Source organism: Lissotriton vulgaris, chromosome 2_1 (genome assembly GCF_964263255.1).
Source record: "Lissotriton vulgaris chromosome 2_1, aLisVul1.2, whole genome shotgun sequence".
Classification (NCBI taxonomy): domain Eukaryota; kingdom Metazoa; phylum Chordata; class Amphibia; order Caudata; family Salamandridae; genus Lissotriton; species Lissotriton vulgaris.
The window spans coordinates 1,324,920,947-1,324,940,845 of record NC_141687.1 but is presented as its reverse complement, the minus strand read 5'-3'; the positions used below and the strand labels follow the sequence as shown (position 1 = coordinate 1,324,940,845).

General features: G+C 47.9%; 1 protein-coding gene across 6 annotated transcripts in view; it reads right to left on the bottom strand.

Moving 5' to 3' along the window:
- KALRN (kalirin RhoGEF kinase) overlaps nucleotides 1–19,899 on the bottom strand; it is a 1,626,736-nt gene that overhangs the window by 496,491 nt on the left and 1,110,346 nt on the right. For all 6 annotated transcript variants that reach the window (XM_086957084.1, XM_086957086.1, XM_086957088.1 and 3 more), the window contains exons 25-26: nucleotides 16,985–17,094; nucleotides 6,051–6,120 (exon numbers count right to left, since the gene is read on the bottom strand). In XM_086957084.1, coding sequence (XP_086813210.1) covers nucleotides 6,051–6,120; nucleotides 16,985–17,094 — 180 coding nt within the window. The remainder of the gene's footprint in view (nucleotides 1–6,050; nucleotides 6,121–16,984; nucleotides 17,095–19,899) is intronic.

Here is a 19,899-nt window from a genome sequence, read left to right as displayed (position 1 = left end):
GCAGACAAATCGGGGGATCGACTAACATACTGAGTAGCTCGGGATACCAGTACCTTCGTGCCCAGTCCGGAGCCACAAGGATGACTTGGTCCCGGTCGCGTTTGATCTTCTTTAGCACTCTGGGCAGAAGTGGTATAGGCGGAAAGGCGTACAACAGACCGCAACTCCACTCGCGACAAAAAGCGTCTCCGAGCGAGTGCCGCCTTGGAAATTCCAACGCGCAGAACTGATGACATTGCGCGTTCTCTTCTGTGGCGAATAGATCTAACCAAGGCTCTCCCCACTGCAGAAAGAGACCTTGCGCCACGTCCGAGTTCAGACGCCATTCGTGATCCATCATGCACCCGCGCCTGAGTTCGTCCGCCCTGGCGTTCAGAGAACCTGCCAGGTGTTGAACCACCAGGGTCATGCCCTCATGTTCAAGCCTTTGCCAAAGGCGCAGAGCCTCCTGGCAGAGGGTCCACGACCCCACCCTGCCCTGTTTGTTGCAGTATCACATGGCGGTGGTGTTGTCTGTGAACACCTGCACTACACTCCCACGGACAGAGGGGAGGAATGTCTTCAGTGCAAGACGAATCGCCCGCACTCAATCACCAATGAGCAAGGAGCAACGGACTCCAATTACTGAGCTCCCACACCAAGGACGACCCGCGATACTACGGCCCTTGGAAACAACTTGTTCATAACAAGGTAAAACGTCTGCCCCGGCACTTGGTATGGGCGCACACACCCGACCGAGCGATTATCCCTCTCACTGCGTTTTTTGGTTCCAGGCACCTCCGTTCCTGGATACTTGGTAATACCTTGAACGTCCCACCACGCCTGTCCAAGACCATCATAGAGACCGGACAGGTTAGTGTTATTCTGGGCTACACAAACAGCCCTCGCCAAACCGGGTTAGAACAATAGCACCTTGCTATGGTCACTACGTACCGGGCACTTCAATTTTCGTTTACCGCAAAGGTCTATACAATGCGCCCCCACTCATCACCGCACCAATTCGTCACTTTCCTCACGTGCACTGGAAGTGAAACTGACAATGATCCTGTGCACACTTCACACTGTTGACTCTCTGCTCACAAACCAACCTATCGCCGCACCGTCTGGTTACCCGATTCACTGATCACTTCGAGCGCCGTTCATTAGCCTATCGTCGCATAGTCTTGCTACCGGATTCACCTATAGTTCACAATTTCACCATGTCGTTTTTTGATTATCCAACCTTTTCATTCACTCGATTAAGGAACAATTGTTTATGTGTGTTTATATATATATTTATGTGACGCTATTCCCACGGAGCCCTGAGTTGGCCCCCTCTTGCATGGAATCAGTTCAAATACAGTTATGAACAAACATAGCGGTTCTGAGTAGTAGTGGCCAGCAAGCCATAGATTGACCTCGCTAGCACAAATGCTTTTTATGTCACTTTCTCAGGCGGATGCCTTATGCTGTTCTCTTATTCTTCCTTCCCTTTACTTCAACAGGCGTCCGTAATGGAAAACAGGCAGTGATTAATACAGTCCTGATGATGATCCCGGTTCACTAGGAGCCAGGGGATCGAAACGTTGACGCTTAAAACAGTGTTGCACGATATTAAGTTATATATTATTCTGTATACACTGTATGTCGATACTTGCTTTGATTGATTATTAATTTGCAAACAACAGTTGGCTCCAAAAACTTTCTTTTGCCTGTAAGAAAATTTCTCCCTGATTCACTCACTTTTCTTTACCCTATGCTCCTTCTAATTCTTGGGATAGGTACAGGATTGTGCCCTATCTAAATGTTTGTATGTGACCCTCTTAAGGTCAACCAATTTTTTCTAACTTTAAATTAAAACGTTCCTCGCCCGGCTGGGTTAGGAAGTTAAACTATAGTACTTATTGTGGGCTATAAGTTTATTTGTCTACTTATTGAATTTCCTGAGGACCTTTGTTCTCCTTAATAGCATACTACCCATGGTCCAAAGGTATTTATTGGGTTCCCTTGTGTATATTAAAAATGGCAGCACATGTGGGGGCGCCCCTTCCTTGGCCACAAAAGGACGAAAGGCACCCATTTGCTGGCGCGGGGCAGAGAGGCCCAAGGACTTGGCCATAGCCCTGGAGTCCTTAAAGCGCTCAAGCGCATGGTCTGCCTTGTCGCAGAAAAGGCGACGGCCATCAAACGGCATGTCCATAAGTGTATTCTGGACATCCGCAGAAAAGTTGGCGGACCTCAACCAGGCGTGGCGACGAATCGCCACCGTCGTTGCCATCGCTCTGCCCAGTGAGTCGGTGGTATCCAGTCCACACCGGATGGAAAAACGTGCCGCATCTCGACCCTCCGCAAGGGCATGGGCGAGTTTAGCCTTGACCTCCGCCGGGCATTGTGGCAGAACGTCCGCGACCGTGTCCCACAGGGAGTGGGTGTAGTGGCCCAAGAGGCATGCGGTGTTGGAAGACCGCAGTCCCAAACTAAGGGAGGAGAATATTTTCTTTCCATGATTCTCATACCTCTTGGATTCCCGATCAGGCGGAGCCGACGGGAATGCGGTCTGGGAGTTAGAGGCCTGGATGACCAGGCTCTCTGGGGTAGGGTGGGTGGACAGGAAAGCAGGGTCGCCTGGGGCCGGACGGAGGCATCTGGCCACGTTCCTATCTACAGGCTGTCCTGTAGCGGGCCTGGACCTAGTGCCCAAAAGACCGTCAGTTAAGGCCTCATTAAACGGCAGCAGAGGCTCAGCCGAGCTTGACTGCGGTTTAAGGACCTCAGTGAGGAGGTTAGTCCTCACCGCCGCGACGGGGAGCTCAAGGGCCAAGGCCTTGGCCGCCCGCGTCAACACCACACTGAATGAAGCCCCCTCCTCCAAAGCCACGGTAGGAGGTGAGACAAAACCAGTGTCTGGCGAAGTTTCCAGACCACTGGCATGCCCAAGACCTGTCCAGTCCTCCTGGGACTGACACTCACGTGTCAGAGGGTCCTCAGACCCCTCCCAATACTCCTTATCACCCATCCCCTGATAATCAGGGTTATCAAATGATGGGGCCGGTTGATTGAAGTAAAACTCCCCAATCGGCGTCAAGAGCAGCGCCGCCGGCGACGGAACCGGGTCGAGGGAGGTATTGGGGACGGCGCCGCCCGAGGACGGCGCCAGAGGTGACACCTGAGGGACCGGCGCCGGTGAGGTCGTCAGGTCGACCGGCGACGATCCGGATCCAGAAGCGGATCCAGTGGGGCCCTGCGGCGCCAGGCCCGAAGGCACCGGCGGGGTCGGGCCGAAGCTCCAGCCGGCGTCGGGGCCGAAGCACCCGACCCGCTAGGGCCCCCAAACGGGTCCGCTGGGCCCGGAGGCGCCGCGGAGCCCGCCAGAGGAGGGAGGGACCTCATGGCCATGAGGAAACGCTCGACCTCCTCCGGCGTCGCTTGCTGCCCAGGGACCGGAGGGTATGGGGCAGGTCGCGACTCCGACGGAGCCGCGTGGGCGGTGTCACCCGAACCCCCGGCCGCATCGTGCGAGCGTCGGGAGGAGTCAGAAGAGCGATGATGTCTCTTCGACTTCTTGTGCTTACCTGACGACTTCGAACCTGAGGAGTGATGGCGACTCCCGGAGCTATGATGGCTCCGACCCCGCGACCTGTCCCTCGACCTCCGTCCGGACCGGGACTTCTCGCAGCGCGGGGCCGACTGCCGGAGTTCAAGCTGCTTGCGGGACCGCTCCCGCCTAGCTTTCCAAGTCAGGGCCTGGCAGTCGGAGCAGGTCTTGTCGTCGTGATCGACGCGAAGACAGTGGAGGCACCGGCGGTGAGGGTCGGTGACGACATCAGTCGGTCGCAGTCCCCACAGGGCTTAAAACCTGGCATCCTACCGGCACCGTTCGGAGTCGAAGACTCGAAAAAGGATCAAACGAGATCACAAAAAAGTTTAGTCAAAAAGTGACTAAGGTACCACTTTTTCCGGATCTGCGCTGCTGGTGCAGGAAAAAGAAGAACTGACGTCAGCACGCGGAGGCGGCGTCTAAGTACTCCGACGACGTCATCACGGCACCCACAACGCTGACAACGGACGCGGAGCCGCAGACGACGCCTACCGACGGGCAAGGGTACTGCTACGCAAAAATGTCCGGATCCAGTCTGACGCCTGGGGATATTCTAAGGTAAGGAATCTAATACTAACCTGTTTCTTTCAGATTTTCCAAAATCCCTTTCGTTTACCTGCAAGTTAGATTTCTGGCGCTGTTTTGGCTACTTCATTCCAATTTACCATCTCACTTACAATGTTTCTGGAAATCAGGGGCATAAACATGTTTTCCAGGGAACACACAATTACATTCAACGTGAACATGCAGAGTTGGCAGTATGACAACCACACCACATAGCCTTACACAAACGAGATATTTGCTACTTACAACAGGCTTCACCTTCCCTTGCATAGTGTGAACAGTGCTTGGTGGTTTGCTTGGCCTGATCTCACACAATAACCCCGGAAGTGCTATAACTTTGGTCTCTGAACTTAAAAACAAGCTGCAGCCAGGAATAGCAGTGCACTGATTGCATCGCACATCCGCTCAGGCGGCTACAAGGCCTTCTACTGGCATACGCACTGCTTCCCTCTTGCTAACAGGATTAGTGTAAGTAAGCTCCTCAATTGATTAAGTCCGCACTTGCATAATAAGCTTATCCACACAAGGCGGCCAGACACATACACACGACTGTTGAGCAGCGTGCGGATCAGCAAGCAGAGAGGTGGCATAACAAAAAGTGAGCGGGCCTCCTGCAAGATATGCTGAAGGGGCCCTCACACTCACATAAGCATGGGCTGAGGGGGCACCTTCCAGTATGTGTACGCCTGGGGGCCTTTGTAACGCTCCCGAGCAGAGAGTTACTTTGGACGACCGCTTGCAGGTGAAGTTTGAGATGTGTTACTTGATTAAAAAGAAGCCGTTAAAGTGGCTCTACCTTAGATTAGGGTACTGTTTTCAACATTAATTTAGAACTACGAATAACATATACTTGGCGCTCTTTGGATGAAAATTGCAAATCAACACGTGGTGTTTATGCCCTGATGTTTGGTGGCATTTGAAATAATCTCTAAAGGGCACATAGGAATAATAAATGATAAACATTACATGAGAAAGGTTCCTTAACATCCAACAAACTAAACAGAAAAAAGTCAGTAAATGAATAGAACCGTCGCCAAACATTCAAATTCATGCTCAAGGTCTCCCACGTTGGGTTTATCTTTTGTTTGGTAAGCTTATCAGTTTACACTTCCAGTGAGATTTTTCAGACCGATCTGCAAAATAGCTGCAAAATCTTCCCTGTACATATCAGGATTGGTGTTGGGTCCCCAGAACTTGCACAAGGAGCATCTGGCCCCCTTCTGTGTGAACTATTTTTGATTATTACCATCTTCTGGTTGCAGATAATGCAAACATGATGTTGACAGTAAGAGCGTACGCAGAATGGAAAGCTTGGCACAATCTGTGCTCAGTTCACAATCAGCAAGAGTGGAAAAAATGCCACAGCAGCCTATGTCTGCCCTGTCACCAGAGCCTACATTACCTTGTAAGTATCACAGTGATAGAATTGCCCATCCCTTCTGCTAGGGTGACCACTTCACTCTAGGACATTATGGAAACAGTCTCCAGTCCTTAGATTGTCACCCACTAATCATTGATTTTAGGTGTGTTTGTCTAATTAGATCAATGGAAGTAAAATAAGACTACAATATCCAGAATGCATTGGGCTACCACAAACGTTTCGGATCGAAAACTGTGCCCGTAGTGACCTGGAGTGAGGTGGTCAAACTACCTTTTCTGCACTAGCAGTACCTGTTGATGTTATGCGACAACAGCTGAATTTTGACTGGCACCAAAGCCTTTCTACAGTTTGAGGAGTAAGTCATTCATTTTAAATGGTAGAGGGAGGGTAACGTCCACGTTCTCTCCTGATAAACTACCCTAATCTGTTTCTAATAAAAACCTTCTAAACCTAAACATTAAATCAGAGTCACAATATGTCACATACATAATCATTTGAGTGAAATTTTAAGGTTACAAGCAGTCTTACCCAAGTGACAAAGCAGTGGCCGACGTCTTCGGGCAGTTGCTCGTACTTCTCAAGTTCCTTGAGAAAGATGCTGAAATAGGAGAGAGAATTAGCCCATATGAATGTTTCAGTGCTGCCTGCCTCTCCGAAGAAGGATGGAGGCGAAATGCCGAACAGTGGAAGCTAAAGCTGGAGAATAGAAACTTATCAAAAAACAACATATAAGCGGATATTGGACTAAGAGCATTCTGACCAATGTCTGCTCTTTTCCAACTTGCATCCAGGAAGAAGGCAAAAGATCAACAGCAGAATCCTGTATAGATATGTCTTGGGAACGATGAATAGCCAAAAAGAGCAAAAGTAGGGGGGTCAGTTAGAATGGGATGATTTTTCGCCGCATTTTTTTTAAAATTAAAAAACCTAGCTAGTTTCTTGAAAATTACAGAGGCTGCCAAGTTTTAAAAAAATAGGTGAGAAAATCATAAAATACTATTTTTTGCAAGAAAAATGCCTTCCCAAATCCACATTTACCTACCTTTGAAAGTCTCCTCTGATTCAGACATCCAATACTTCAAACACAGCCTCCTCTTCACCAGACCTGAATGTCCAGCACCCACCTGAAGCTTAACTTAACCAGCACCTAATACCTGCTATTATCATACAACAAGAAGCAACAACTAGTCCAAACCTGGCTCAAAGATATGAGTCTGGATGGACTGCAACTTTCACTTTTGGTTGTGCCCTGTCCCAGAGCCTCGAAGACTCTACACTAGAATTCCTTAACAGCATGCTACACAAAGGCAGTATGCCTCATCAAGGGACAGAAGAAATATGAACATATCACCCCTACGATGACCATATCACCCCCACACTGATGGAAATGCACTGGCTTCCTTTGCAGGCCCACACAATCCTCAAATCCAGCTGCTTCACCTACAAAACCACCACAATAGCCATCTATGCCTATGTGGTTGGCACACCCACAGCCAGGACACAATCAGATCGGAGGTAAACCAGTACAAAAAAGAAATAAACAAAAACAAAGCAACAGTTCTTCCCCATCTATGCACCCGTGATCTGAAACACTACCGCTATATCCATCTGGATGCCTTAACCATGCACCACTTCAGGAAACAACTGAAGACACACCTCTTTAAAAAATATTATATCATGATGTAGTAACAACTAACCCTCACTCCTAGACACTAGCTACAGCTTCAATCACATGTTCACTATATCATTGCCTTGGACCCTCTTGTACTCTACTGCCTTTTGGCTAGGTTCGCACTATAGAAATACCACATAAATACATACATCTGCTATTGATGTTGTGGAAAATGCAAATGGGGCACACACGAAACAGGAAATAAGAAATGCCGGGCCTACATAGGAATTTCAGGTCCCTCACTAGTCTTGAAGGGCACTAAAAATATATATTCTACACCTTTAGCTCTATTTGCTCTTCCCCTTTGTTTCGGTGCATATTACAGGCCTTATACACACTTTAGTTTTAATTAATTTGATCAATCGCAGTGGGAGTATGATGTGGTCAGGGGGCATTCATTTCTGTTTCAGGCAGGCTGAGTGCCACCGTAGCGATTTCCGAGAAATTTGAAGAGAAAGCATAGGTGAGGGAGGATGAATGTATGACGTTACAACGCATACATTCACTACGCATACCATTACAACGAAACTTTTACAACGCAGGATCCATTACAACACATGCCATTACAACGTAAGTATGAGTAAGTATTTTTTTTAAATTTTAATTAATGGAAATGTAATAGTAGAGTAAATATTGGAAAGTGTAGGGGTTAAAATTACTATTCTAACTCTAGGGGGGTGGAATAGTAGGGTACGTGTTGGATATTGTAGGGGTTAAAATTACTATTCTAACTCCAGGGGGGTGTAATAGGGTAAGTGTTGGATGGTGTAGGGGATAAAATTACATTAAATACTTACCCATACTTACGTTGTAATGGCATGCGTTGTAAGAGCAGCTGCATTGTAATGGCATGCGTTTGTAAAGGAGAGGGCCGGAGAGGGCAGACACTAACACCACAGGAAGTATGGTGGGTCTCTGATCCTCCCTCCCCTCCTTCCCTTCAGGGCGATCGGTCATCTGAACCTCTGCTGGACGAAACGGAGGAAAAAGAGTACGGCGCCCTCAACTTGGCGTATACAGATAAGGAGGAGACGCCCACCCGTGACGTCGATATCGCCAGAGTGACGAAAACCCCGGAAGAGAAAGAAGCGGCGTGTGACGACACCCAGGAGAGAGGAGCCGGAGCGTGGTGGTGAATTGGCGGTGACGAGAGCGGAGTACGGAGTCCAGGAAGAGAGAAGGAAGGCGAGCCAGGAGGCCAACGGTCATGTGAAGCGCCGTGCCACACTCCTGAGGGAGGAGTGTGGCTGCGACAGGTACGTAATCGGCTGGCAGGCTGGGTTGGGAGGCGGGGAGACCCTCCTCCATAGCGCTGGCGACGGCACCTGTCTTATCCTGTAAATAACCTGAAAATAAACTCCTGTAAAGCTTCCTTTAACCCTCTTACCTCATCCTTAACCCCCCCTACCCTGCACCTTCCCCTCACCACGAAACCCTTGGAACGACCTTGACTGTAAATAGCACGCCTAAACTCAGCGGTGTTCCTTCACGATCCGGGATCCCCAGGGCCTCTAGAGAGAGATCTTGAGTCCTGACGGCCTTTATCTTTTTGTTTATTGATTCCTTGGAGAGCCAACGGTGGGGAACCAATGTGAAAGCTCCACGTGGCGAACCTAAGGAAGGTGGATGTTCCAGTCGAGGTGGTGATAAAGACCTGTGCCACAACAGATCCGACAGAGTTTGCCCGGGAAAGACTGACATCCCGCACCTGAAAGACCCTACCAAAAATAAAGCCTTATCTAACTCGCTAAAGTTTCCAGTCCATTACTGCACCCACGTCACAGCGTTGTAATGGCATGCGTTGTAATGGATCCTGCGTTGCAAAAGTTTTGTTGTAATGGTAGTCCGTTGTGAACGTTGCCTTGTAATGGGTGTTTCCCAGGGAGAATGCAAGCCAGGGGAGTGACTATTTTGTTTGGGGACAGTCTGACAATTTCTCCTGTAATACAGTCACTCTACAATGGACCAGTATTTACCTCAATAGCTCTTACACTATCCTTTCCCTGTATATGACATCCCCAAAGGAACCCAATTCTTGTAAGCTAGCTTGCACGCCTGGGCTGGATTTGTAGGCGAGGAGCAGGTATTTGGTCGGCATGAGAAAACTTGATTTAATGCCTGTGAGAAGTTGGCCTGATATGTGATGTCCACTATTCTAGTGGGCACCCTGTATCAGTCTAAACAACCTTTATGGTGATGGTTGTAAAGTCAACCTTATAAACCAGCTATCCTAGTGGTAGCATGGACAAAGCAGTCTTAGGCTAAACTCAAGAGGGCATGTGAAGCCAGCTTTTTTACCATATGTAACCCATTTAATATCAAATGAAAGGACACCACACAGGTTATATATAAAATATATATGTATTTATTTCTAACACAACCCCTCTGAACTCTTTATGAGGTCAGAGGCACAAGCACATAACAAGATACTCAATTATCATACAATAAGTTGCAAAATATACAGTAGTGCCTAGGGGCACGTCAAACCATATACTAAAATAGTGGTATAAGAACCACGTCACGAACAAAGGATAGGCCTAGGGCATCGCTGGGGCTACACTGTACTAGCAAAGGATAGGAAGTAGGAGGCCCACGGGAGGCGTTTGCAGTGTCTTTACACACACGCGAGTTACCATAGAGTTATAATGGGAACAAAAGAATTAGAAACTAGTTCATTTAGGTCACTTCCGGATGGACTAGGAGAAAGCCACTGAAAACTAGGACACTAGGATAGTTAATACCCAAAGGAGCACCGGAGTACTCGCGTTACCTCACCCACAGGAAGCGGGTGCATAGGTGTAAAAGTGTGTCGGGTTTCGTCGCTGAATCCTATGGAGCCTTGAAGAAAGATGCTGCAGGAGAGAAGTGTCCGGTTGGATCCAAGGGCAGATCGAGGATGAAGAGTACCTGAAAGCAGAGGGGACAGAGTCTGGGTCACTAGTCAGTGACCAGGAAGGAACCAGGAAGGAACCAGGCGATGTCGCGAAGCAATCAGGTGATGTCGTGAAGCTTGTCTCTGCAGCCACGTGGACCAGGAGGCGTCGACAACGACCAGGATTCAGGCACGGACTGTCCCGCGAAGGCTCTCGCTGTCGGCGGTGTCGGCTTCCGGATTGGAGTCAACAAGCCCTGGCAAAGGCAACCCACGCAGGAATCGAAGATGGCTTCTGGATCAGACCAGCAAGGTCTGATGGGCTTCTCTTTTTCAGGGAAGCAAGGGCAAGCCTGGAGCAACCAGGCCAGCGGTGGAAATTCAAAGGTTCGTCGTCACAGAGGCCACTAGCCAATGGGCAAGTGACCGGACAGACGCGTCGAGCAGGAAAATGCAAAAGGGCCCCACGCGGCACTCGTGGAGTGCTGGTCTTTGGTGCAGATGATGCTCGGGGCTTCTCAGTCCCCAATGCACAACTTCGAGTGTGCCTCAGAAGTTGCACGAAAAGCAATTCGCAGGCTTTCCAAGATGGCCGGTCCCACGTCTCGCGTCGCCTCCACGGGTCTTAGCTTTGCTGTGGCTGTGTATCGGGCTGAAGGAAGTCTGGGTCTTGTCAGGCTCTGTGCTCGGGCTCCGGCGGGAGAGTCGACAAAGCAAACCGTTGATCGATTGATGGTGCCTGCTTGCACAGGGTGGTCACTCCTTGACCACAAGGGAGATTCTTCAGTCTTCTATCTTCAAGTAGAACGTCAAAGGTCCAGAGTTTTGTTTCAAGTTACACTCAGGATAAATCTAAAGTCTCTAGACTCAGCTCCAACCTATATACTAATCTAAGGGGCTGGATTACCTGCTAGGTCCCTCCTATGGGTGGGACCAGGGAAGGGGGTGGTTACACCCCTTTCCCTTTGTCCAGTTTCGCGCCAGAGCTGGGGCTGGAGTGCCCCAGCAACTGGTTTGAACCGGACTATGCATGGGACACCTTGTGTGCCCCAGTCAGTGTCTCATTTCATTCAGTCCTCCCTGCCCCAATAAACTATGGCCAGTCTGCGATGGTGCTAGCACCTCCCAAGACAGGAAACCTATTGTCCAAGCCTCCCTCGCTGGAAGGACTCCCAGCAGCAGGAGGTCAGACTTGTGTCTGCGGCAGCAGCATCCATTTTGTGATGCTGAGGCTCTGGTTAACTTTAACCGGGAATAGTAGGAACAACATGTCTTCTCCCTCTAGAAGGGAGGAATGCTACCCCCGTCACCAGAACTGGCGAGGGGGTAGTATTCCAAAGCGTATGACACCTTACACAACATGTTTTGATAAAGCCAAACCAAAGTTAGCAATAAACGCGAGGATTATAATGCACTTAAGAGTATATGGTATTGCTAGATCATATAACAGCTGTAAGGACATGGTTCCAAAAGCTGCAGACAGGCTCAGCTCATGCTAGAGCCTCATCTCACATAAACCAAGCACTCTGCCTCCAGGATTGTTAAGGCCTACCATAGGAGTGACTTATAGGTATATATGTGTCTATATGTAAAGGTAGGTATAGGGATACTACACCCAAGCAAGGGGTGATTACACAACCTTGCCCCAGCTGAGTGATCAGCCAGTTGTGTCAATGTGAGTGGCCAGCCAGGGGTAGCATAATACATGCTGCAGCCCCTGGTAGGCCATGGATGCACCTATGCCCTGGGTACCTATAGTACACTGTACAGGGGTTCATAAGGTGACCCAATGTCCAATTGGTAATATACCTAAAGTCCATTGTATTGAATTTAGAGAGAGCACAGCGGGCTGTGGGTCTGATTAGCAGGCCCACAGCCACATTAAGTCGAAAACCAGTGAAGCAAAAAGCAAAAAGTGGGGTGACCATAGGAAAGCAGACCCTACTTTCCTACAATGCCTCTTTAAAAAACGTTCTTCTTTTTGTTTATCATCAAATTACGACAACAATTTAGCCTCCACCTTCAGGTAGGTGTACTCAACATGGTGTTAAAACTGAAAAACCCATGTTAAGCAAATAACTGTACTGTATGCACTGATGTGCTTAGAACAGGTTAATGTGGTGTTCCAAGTTGGCTTAGGAAAAGCATACATCTCTACTACTATAATATAGGAAGAACTTTCAGCCTTTGAGGCGGGTAAACTCGGGAACCACAGCGCCAATCCACACACCCGATACACCGTTGGAATCGTCAGGGTGTGTAGATGGTTATAGGCCATATACATTTTTTTTAAAAACCTTATTTAAAAAATTTACAGTAAAAAAAAAAAGTAGTCCCTCCGAAGTAGCAACGGCTGCGACGTGCGTGCTCACGTCAGGAGCGCGGGGAGGAGCGGCGTCCAGGAGCACGACGAGGAGCGGCGGACATGGCACAGGGGAGGAGCGGTGACGTGAGGAGCAGCGGACAGGCCAGCGGCGGTGCGAGCAGAGGACAGGCTGGAGGAGCGGCGGCTGAGGGGAGGGAGAGGCGGAGGAGCGGTGACGTGAGGAGCAGCGGACAGGCCGGAGGAGCGGCGGCTGAGGTAAGGGGACCCATGTCGGGGCAGGCGGGGGTCGGGGCAGGCGGGGGATGGGCCGGGTGGGGGCCCGGGCTGCTGGACAATGTCGGGGCGGGCGGGGGTCGGGGAAGCCTGTTGCTCCCGGACAAGGTCGGGACGGGCTGCTAGTATACTATAAGATTGTGTTTTTTGTAACAGCAAAAACAAGTCCCATGTATGGGTGTGCAAAGTTGAACCTGGGTGGAAGAAACCGTGCGATATCTCAGAATCCAGTTATACCACTCACTGAATAACCTCTTCAATGGCAATCTGAAATGGGTCCTCACAACCCTCAAATCTCAGACTAAGTTCTGGAAACGGCTACCACTGGCCATCACGTGTAAAATCACCCTATCCAAAATGGTAATCCTCCCCTGCTTATTATACTATTTTGTCAGTGTACTGGTATGCCCACCCAGGTAGTTCTTCCATAAGTTGGACACCATGCTGGGATAGCTCATATGGAATGATAAATGACATTGAATAGCTCTCTCTAAAATCCAACTACCAGTGGGCATAGGGCAGGTTGGATGCTCCCTCTTTTGAAACATATTTCTTGGAGGCCCAACTCCAGTGGGTGTCACAGGCAGCAACTGTGCCAGGGATGGGCCTTTACCGTTAGATACCCTCTGCCACCTCCTGCAGCCCTCAGGTAAAATTAATCACTCATAGTCATTGCACATCTGGGTTGCTCGCAGATGTCCAACTCAGATCTTACTTCTGACATGCCCTGTGCTTCCATATGCTTCCGAGATTCGTATAAAGGCCTGCCACGATTTCCCGGGTCCTTCAACTGAGAGGACTTAGCCAACTGGAACGACTGATTCATTGAAACAATAGGAAATCTATTACAAGACCATCACCTACTGAAATTTGACAAGCTGCAACAAGGCTATGATATCCCTCCTGGACAATTCTTCCTCCACGGCCAACTATGGGATACGTGCCACCTCCTATTGCACACCATTAATTAGGAACCCTTCTCCCATGCAGTCATACACAATTTGTACAATATGGGTTCTGGGCCACACCTGATTACTTGGCTAAGCAAAGCCATCCAGGAACACACAAGGATCTCTCTACCGTCCCTTCGACAGGTGTGGGAGGATGATATTGGGCGCCCGCTCCACGACTCAGAATGGTAATTGGCTCTCGAGTTACCACAGAATACCTCCCGTACTGCAAGATTTGAGAGTATTAAATATCCATTGCTACACAGGGTCTACCTAACACTATCTACGTTAAAACAACCCTTCCCAAAAGCCACTCTCATGTTCCCCAGGGACCATTCCCACACCGCTGACTTCCAACACATGCTCTGGGAGTGCCCTGACACACTTCTGGCATGTCATCCACGAAAACCTCAACACAGTCACTGAACTCACCCACTTGAACACCTGGGAAGCGACCGACCTATGGATTTATAAATAAGATATGTAGTCCAGGCCCGTTTTGCGAACCTAGCCCTGCTGCTGGCCAAGAGCACCCTCACACAACATTTCAGAGCTCCCAAGCCGCCATCCCCTATATAGTGGGACAATGCTTTTCTCCATTTAGGAGAAGCCGAAAGTACCAATCTACATTACGAGAAGGCGTGCATCCTTTGCAAAAGGCCCACTGGGGTAGCGTCGGACACCATGCTCACGTAGTTCAGAGTACTAGCATGTGGAACCCCCCCCCCCTCCATGACGACCCAATACTGCTACTCCCATTGTACGTAGCACACTCTCACGGTCACTACCCAGAGAATGCACATGCTTCTTGTCCACCCACACAACCACCGCCATGAGTGGATAGGAGATGGGTCGACTGCTGGTTGCTACCTCGTCAGGAGCCCCCCCCCTTGTGTCCCCGGCCACTGCCAACTTTTCACCACATTGCATACCACCCACGTTCGTGATGCTACATGACCCTCCCCGCATGCGCAGTTATTATTTTGAAGGCATACGAACCTCACAGCAAAGCACCAATCAATCTATCAGAGTTGGTAAAGTGCAACTACTATCCCATGAGGGTCTCAAGGTGCTGAGGGGTGGGAGGGCGGCTTCGTTGAGTGCTTGGGTAATCCGAAGTGCAAGGTCTTGAGGTCCTTCCTGAACTGTGGCAAAGTGGGAACTTGCCGGAGGTGGAGGGGGAGGTTGTTCCAGGCCTTGGCTGCAAGGCAGGAGAAGGACTTTCCTCCTGGTCTCGTAGATACATGGGACAGTGGCCAGAGAGAGATCGGCTGGTAAGAGGTGTCTTTTGGGTGCATGGAAGGAGAGGCGGTTGTTCAGGTATGTGGGCCCTATGTTGTGAAGGGCCTTGTATCCAAGGGTGAGGAGTTTGAAGGTTATTCTTCTTTCGACTGGGAACTAGTGGAGGTTGCGGAGGTGTTGGGTGGTGTAACTGCGACAGGGGATGTTGAGGATTAGTTTGGCTGCGGCCTTCTGGATGGGCTGGAGTTTGCAAAGTAGTTTCTTGTTGATTCTGGCATAGAGAGTGTTGCCGTAGTCCTGTCTGCTGCTGATGAGAGCGTGCATGACAGTTTTTCTGGATTCGGCTGGGATCCATCTCAACGTCTTTTGAAGCATACAGAGGCTGCTGAAGCAGGTAGAGGATATGTCGTTGATATGGAGGTTCATTGCGAGCGACGAGTCTAGTATGGTGCCAAGGTTTCATGCCCGGCCCGTCAAGATGGGGGAGATTTCCGAGGGCGGGGGGCACCAGAATTCATACCATGCGACCAGAGTCTCACATTGTAAAGGTTTTAGGTGTCACACGATCAGCAGACTTGCGCCCATCTCTGACAGGAGTGCACCTCGTTGTTGTACCACCTAGACCCATCGCTCCCTCGAAATCACAGTGCGCTGAAACCTACAGATTGCTATAATGTACCATACTGTAACAGTTGTAACTTGTGCATTACTGTATTTCTGATAAGTTGTGCAAAAGTAAAAACGTCAAACGAACCCTTGGCAAAACACTTGAAACAAATTTGCAATGCAATAGGCCTTGCATTTACGCGAGTTTGAGTATATGCATTGTAAGTGATAACGCCTTTTATTTATGTTTTGTTTTTTAAACATAAATAAAAGGCATTGTCATTTACAATGCCAATAGCTTAAACTTGCATAAATGAAAGACCTATTAGTTTAGTTTCGTTTTTCAATTTGTAATGCGCAAACAGATACCCAAAAAGGGCGGCCAGGACGGTTATTTATCAAAAAGCCAGGTTTTTAAAGACTTGCGAAACTGCGTGTAATTGGCTTCATTGCGGAGTATTGTGGGTAAAGAGTTCCAAATTGCGGGATCAAGATAGGAAAAGTCCTTGCCACCCATCCGGGCTCGTTTGAATTTTGGTACAATGAACCTCCCTTGTGTGGCAGAGCGGCGATTTCGTGAGGGAAGGTAGGGACTAACCAAGGACTGGAGATAACGAGGAGCGCAGCAAGATTTAATTTTATGCATGTAACTCAGTGCCTTAAATTTTATTCTGTTCTCAATTTTAAGCCAGTGCAGCTTGTGTCTGTAGGTCGAGATGGAGGTGGCTTTTGGGACTTTACACAGAAGCCTAACAGCAGCATTTTGTACCATCTGCAGCCTGTGGACTACTGATTTGTTCGACCCTAGCTAAAGGATGTTTCCATAATCAAGTCTGGATGTTATTAGAGCATTGACTACGGATTTTCTGGTGGATTCCGGTAGTATCCAACAGATTTTCCTTAACCATTTGAGAATGGTGAAGCAGGTAGCTGCAACTTTGATGGACTGTGGATACATGCTAAGTGAGTCATCAATTATGATGCCCAGATTTTTGACTTGGGAGGACGGAGATGGAAGATTGCCCATTTCATTCGGCCAGTGTTGGGGGTTTCATAGCTCTTTTTCCTTTCCCAATAACAGAATCTCCATTTTCTCTCCATTTAGTTTGAGAAAATGTTGCTGCATCCAGAGAGCTATTTTGTTTAAGCCAGTTTTGAGCGTCGATGGGTCATTAGTTTTGTGAGAAGACAAGGAGAAAATGATTTGAGAATCGTCAGCATAGGAAAAAAGGGATAGTCCTGATTTTTCTGCTACCTCGGCCAGTGGTCTAACTTAGAGATTGAATAACAAGGGGCTGAGGATAGAGCCCTGACCTATTGCATTGCAAATGCCTGTTGTCTTGAGTTGCCTCATAATTCTGAGGCTCTGCCGTGATAGAAAGCTGTCATGCAACTGTGGCCTCCAGTGTTCGCAATATTTTGCATGTGTTCAAATGTGTCTATATGCACAGGATATTCAGTCACTTGGCGTGCATGCACCAGTTATTACAGACTCTTACATGCATACAAGGGGCACCTTACTTGTTATGGAAGTCATAGAGCTCTTGAATGTTGCCGAAGATGATGTGCTCTTTGTTAAGAATCCCCGCAGGTATCTCTTCAACGCCACTCGTCATCTCCCACAGGTAGGTCTAAAATAAACCAACAATGACACTAAGCATGAAAAAAAACATACGAAACCAAGAACACCCCAAGCGTTTGAGCTGAACATTCAAGCCACCATTCAGCATTAAAAATGTATGTCCCTAGGATCATATAGTAAAGCACAGCAGCAGATAAACGCAGACTTAACAACTCTTGGCAATAAATGTATGATTCAACCAGCAAAAGAAAGTAGATAATAGTCGAGCCTGGAAGGTGGATTGCAACTGACTGAAGTGTTTAATTCTATGCATGGATGAAGTATCAAGCCCTTGTGGTCCCCATGCTGAATGTGAAATTGAAGGATTCTTGTCTAGGAAATGACAGGATGTAGCACCACTCTAACTCTGTCATCTATGAAAAACCTGGAGCGGAGTATTGTGTTTTAATGCTCCAGTACTGGAAACAGAAGACACGAGTTACTTATACATAATGGTATTTTTGTGGCTTGTAGCTTTACTAGATCACACATTATGGATTTTTCCATCCTCCAGTGGTAGGAACTGTAATAATCACCTATAGAAAAAACATTTTATGTTTTGAAGTATTTTATTCACACCCTTTAGGTTTGAGTAACAGATCACCAAATAAAAAAGCAGGACAGCAGCTAGTTTCACACAATGAACACAGCCATCCATGCCCAGCTCGCCATAGTCTCTAGCATTCCGTATCATCAATAACTATAGCTGCAAAAGCCCTTTCATTTCTTTTAATACATTTAGTGGGATTGCTTGAGATGGGATTAACCCTTGCAGACATCACTTGTTTGGCCCTTCTCCCACCCATAGTTCCTCACCAACCTGTTTAAAGTATCTTCCATGCACACCTATGTTTCACGTACTGTACTTTAACTGCGTGCATTGATTACGCACTTCAGCAATGGTTGTTCGATTCCATATCTTTTCACTTGTGACTTATATAATGCCCTTTTCCAAATAACTACCATTAAAAACGACACCATCATAATTTAGTTCGTTCAGCCGATGCACCAGTGGGGTTGACCGGACGGCGCTGAAGGCCTGGACCCCGGTGAGTGTCTGCACGTCTGCCCACAGAGCCTCCAAGCCCAGGTCCATCCTCTTAACCTCCTGCGCCGGTGCTCGTATGTACACGCACCAGAAGGGAGGGAGGCAGGTCCGAGCACATGGCTCAAGCACAGCCCGTGGCACTGCGAGCCCTGGTGCTGGCCTGACTTCTCTGAGGATATCCTCCGCCTCCACTATCTGACTCATCCCAAACCCCATTCCACTACTATAATCCACAAAATAACCCTTTCTAGACTTTTCCCTCCTCTACCCCTCCTAGCATCATCTCATACTTCTTTTACTATTCAGATCGCCTAAACAAGCCTTTCTAAACCCTTCCCTCTGACTCTTCCCCCTCCATCCCCCTTTACTCACGCCAGACCTCCTCCTACTACTATGACGTCCAAAAAACAACAAAAAACCTTTCTAGACCCTTCCCTCTTCTATCCCTCCATTATCCTTTTCAATCCAACTAATAGACTAATATGTCCACCGCTCAAATTAATTTCATCCCTCCCTATACAAATTCCCCTCATACTGTTTGGGTTCCAAAGTAGCGTGCTACCCACCGAAAAGTGCTTCGACACCTCATCAGGGGTTGCAAGTGGTATATAAATGCAAAGCCTTCCCTCTGATCCCTCCACTATCCTTTTTCAATCCAGATAACAAACTCACACGTCCACCACTCAAATGAATTTAATATTTCCAAACAAATTTCCTAGCTGATCACTGACTTTGTCCTTACGTTCTTGAAAAGCTCACCCTTCAGGTCACAAGGCCAGCTGTGACTGGGATACAATTAGTCACTGTATGTTCACCAAGATGTGCAAGTATTAATATGTAAAGGGTAACTGTGCAGTGTTGGATTCAGAACTGAGTTTTTTGCTAGAGACCCTAAGTTCTTGAGTGTTGCAACTGGAACTAGATAGATTATCATTGTTTTTGTCTCAACTACGTGAAAGATTAACAATGCTGCAGGTCCTGTCCTGGCCTGCTTGGACCCCAATTGAGATTGCTACTATTAAGCAAACACCTCAGCAGATGTACTGCCATCAGTAATCGTGGGTAAAATCAGTGAAGGGAAGTCTCCAAATGTAAGTGAAAACCACAGTAAACCGGACTGATTATCAGCCTAGCTGGCCTGCAACACTTAAGGCTAGTCCTCCCAAACATTTAAGAACCACAACCCAATTTTTACAACGACAAACTTTAGCAACCCACATACCTGTAATGGGCATGAGGCGGCGATTTTGAATGTAACTAAAGCATCATGTGGCAATATACTGTCACTTACAGACCGAACATTTTCCACTGAAATGTACACTAAATTTGCACAAACAGTTTTACTAATAAAACTATATTGCACACAAATCATAATGTTTGGAAATCGGGTAGCACCAAGCAAAGTGTTGCGATTTGTTTTCAGCCCATTACAATCTTTGGTTCCATCACTCGTCAGAGTAACGAAAACACGTGCTTCATTTTTTCCTGTCCTAACGGATTAATGGGTACTGTTTTAATTTTACAGTTATGTACATTTTGCTGTGTTTTAAAAGAATGACATCCTACATCCTTTCACTTAACTCTCTGCCCCAGTAAGATTGTCGCATAATTCATTTTACTTTTGTTTCTTTGACTGCAAAGTGAGAGGACTTTGTAAACACCAAATCTCATGTTAAAAAAAAAAAAACTATAAATTTGTCAGAAGACATAACCTCTATCTTTGAAGCGCAGCAAATGTGACTAGATAAGATTTCTTTTTATAGGGGC